Source organism: Sinocyclocheilus rhinocerous, unplaced genomic scaffold (assembly GCF_001515625.1).
Source record: "Sinocyclocheilus rhinocerous isolate Xijiao unplaced genomic scaffold, SAMN03320098_v1.1 scaffold9375, whole genome shotgun sequence".
NCBI lineage: Eukaryota > Metazoa > Chordata > Actinopteri > Cypriniformes > Cyprinidae > Sinocyclocheilus > Sinocyclocheilus rhinocerous.
Genome location: NW_015628772.1, coordinates 237 through 2,946, shown reverse-complemented (window position 1 = coordinate 2,946; position 2,710 = coordinate 237). Strand labels below are relative to the sequence as shown.

General features: G+C 40.4%; 1 protein-coding gene across 1 annotated transcript; it reads left to right on the top strand.

Moving 5' to 3' along the window:
• The first annotated feature begins 984 nt into the window (after positions 1-984).
• Positions 985-1,619, top strand: LOC107738483 (histone H2B-like). The gene has a single exon (XM_016550241.1). It carries the CDS (start codon positions 1,030-1,032, stop codon positions 1,402-1,404), a length of 375 nt encoding a protein of 124 aa, XP_016405727.1. The 5' UTR covers positions 985-1,029; the 3' UTR covers positions 1,405-1,619.
• The last annotated feature ends 1,091 nt before the right edge of the window (positions 1,620-2,710 follow it).

Here is a 2,710-nt window from a genome sequence, read left to right as displayed (position 1 = left end):
TTATGCTCTGAAGCGACAGGGACGCACTCTGTACGGATTCGGAGGTTAAAAGCCTCTAAACAACAAACCCAACGGCTCTTTTAAGAGCCACCAACACTCTCACATAAAAAGTCAATGTTGAAGTGAAGATTAACAACACATTGCTTGTGAATTGACCCCTTTTGAAAAGCGAAGCTTAATACTGTTGTGTATGTTTCTCTGGGAATGAGTACTCGTGTCTTTGAGCTGATAACTTTATGTAGTTCTATCTTTTTTTTATTATTTTATTTTTTATTAGCTGTCTTATCACTTGTCGTTCATTTTGTGCTGTTGAAGCTTTTGTCACCAAAACAGCTCTATCGTGTGTCTAAACATACCTGGCAATAAAGATCGTTCTCATTCTGACTTTTATTGATTCTCATATTTAGAGCTCGCTTAACGTTATATATTGCTGTCAGAGGCGCACACAATGAGGTAATCTTTTATTTTCTTTTTTTACATGGCATTTTCTTTTGCTTGTTTAGCCTTCCTTTGAATTAAAGTTGTTTATAAAATTAAGAGAAAACACAATCTCAAGTTTGAGCAGTTAAATTGGCAGAACAACAAGAGAATAAAAAGTGTCTAGGTATTGCTGTCCTTTCTCCAAATGAGCTCAGTGGGTTTATACGGTTTTATTTTTTTATATGTATATAAATTACACTCTTTAATATTTATCCTGTGTGATATTTGAGACGGGTTTGTTTTCTTGAATAGAATATAAATAACAAAAAGAGCGGGAATTGAAACAAAGGAAACTTAGTCACGTGGGCTGATGTCGTTCAAACTTGGAGCGGTGGGCGGGGCTATCACGTCACAGCCTGTGATTGGCCCTCCTTCCGCTCGTGATACTTCAAGTTGTCCAATCACATATGAGTTTATGGGTTTAGTCTGGAAAACACGCAATCAGAAGCGTCCATATCTCTTTGATAATTAGCATAGATTAGTGAATAAATGCCTCTGTCTCGCTCATTCTAATCATTGTCTCGTGAGGTTTGATCACGCAACAGCATTATGCCTGAACCAGCGAAGTCCGCTGCCAAGAAGGGCTCCAATAAGGCCGTCACTAAGACCGCAGCGAAAGGAGGAAAGAAGCGCAGAAAGTCCAGGAAGGAGAGCTACGCTATCTACGTGTACAAAGTGCTGAAGCAGGTTCATCCTGACACCGGGATCTCCTCCAAGGCGATGGGCATCATGAACTCTTTCGTTAACGACATCTTCGAGCGCATCGCCGGTGAGTCGTCTCGTCTCGCTCACTACAACAAGCGCTCCACCATCACCTCGAGAGAGATCCAGACCGCCGTGCGTCTGCTGCTGCCCGGAGAGCTGGCCAAACACGCCGTGTCTGAGGGCACCAAGGCCGTCACCAAATACACCAGCTCCAAATAGAGCTTCAGTTGATCCACGAACCCAAAGGCTCTTTTAAGAGCCACCTATATTATCTTTAAAAGCCTTGGTGGCACAATATTTTTCTGTATGTTTCAAATGAAAGGAAATACCGTTATTTGTCTTAGTACTGATTACTTTTAAATAACGTGATTTGTGAGTGTTTATTTTTTACTGTGAACATAGGCGGAAATCCCGAGGGGGACAATACAATAGTAAAACAACACAAATGCAAACGGCAAAAATGCGTTTTAAGTTTAGAAACATCGAGTTTCTCACTCCCTTGCCTGGCAGTGCTTTGGTCCAAATGCTTTCCTTTTTTATGACACGCAGTTGTGGAACTCCAGTAAGTAAGGTTGTCAATTGGCTATTTTATTCACGTAAACTTCGGAAGAAGTGATTATTTTTTCTTTGCAAGTGCACACATACTTTGAGTGAGAGGAGAGAGCATAGACCGTAAAAAAAACATGGACGTAGTGTCCGTGACGTCACTCGTAGGGTTCAGAAGGGCATTTTTTGAAGCCTAAAGTGGGCGGAGCTGCCGCCGCCATCTTGGTCGCACGTCACCGTGCATCACTCCCGGATAATCGAAAATGGCAAAAAGGCGGGAAGTGGGTGAAGCTGAGGCGCTAGTTGCTGAAACCAGGCCCATCTATGGTGTGTTTAGCCGTTCGTCAATATTACTGTGCCAGCCTGGAGTTATACGGTATTCTGCATTTGTTTTACTGTCCATTAAAGTCTGCGCTTTTAAATTACAGTGTGACTTGTGTACTTTCATACATCTGTCGGCACTTCTTTAGACAAACAAATTAGATCGCGATCTAACAAACTGCTCCATATAACAAAGCACTGTAAGCAACGACTAGATAACTTGGCAACAATAATTAATCGTAAATAATCTTTAAAGTTTTTATATATATATATATATATAATGCAGATGCCAGCTGTCAGTCTGGGGCTGCCCACTTCTGCACGTGTGAGGAGTCGAATACCATGACAGCGTATCACATAAAATCAGTTACTGTTCGCAATTAAATCCGTTTCCTAACTTTTCTTGTAACTCGATAAAAACCATTGCAATGAACGTTATCGGAGATGTTTAATTCATAATCATTCTGAGCATTATTTCTGCTGGCGTTCACATCAATCAACAAGTCGTTCTTAGGTTAAACTATTTTCATTCAGTTCGATGTAAAAACAATAGGCAAGGCAAGGCAAGTTTATTTATATAGCACATTTCATACACAATGGTAATTCAAAGTGCTTTACATAAAAGAAAAGAAAAAAAAAATCACAACAATAAAACAAG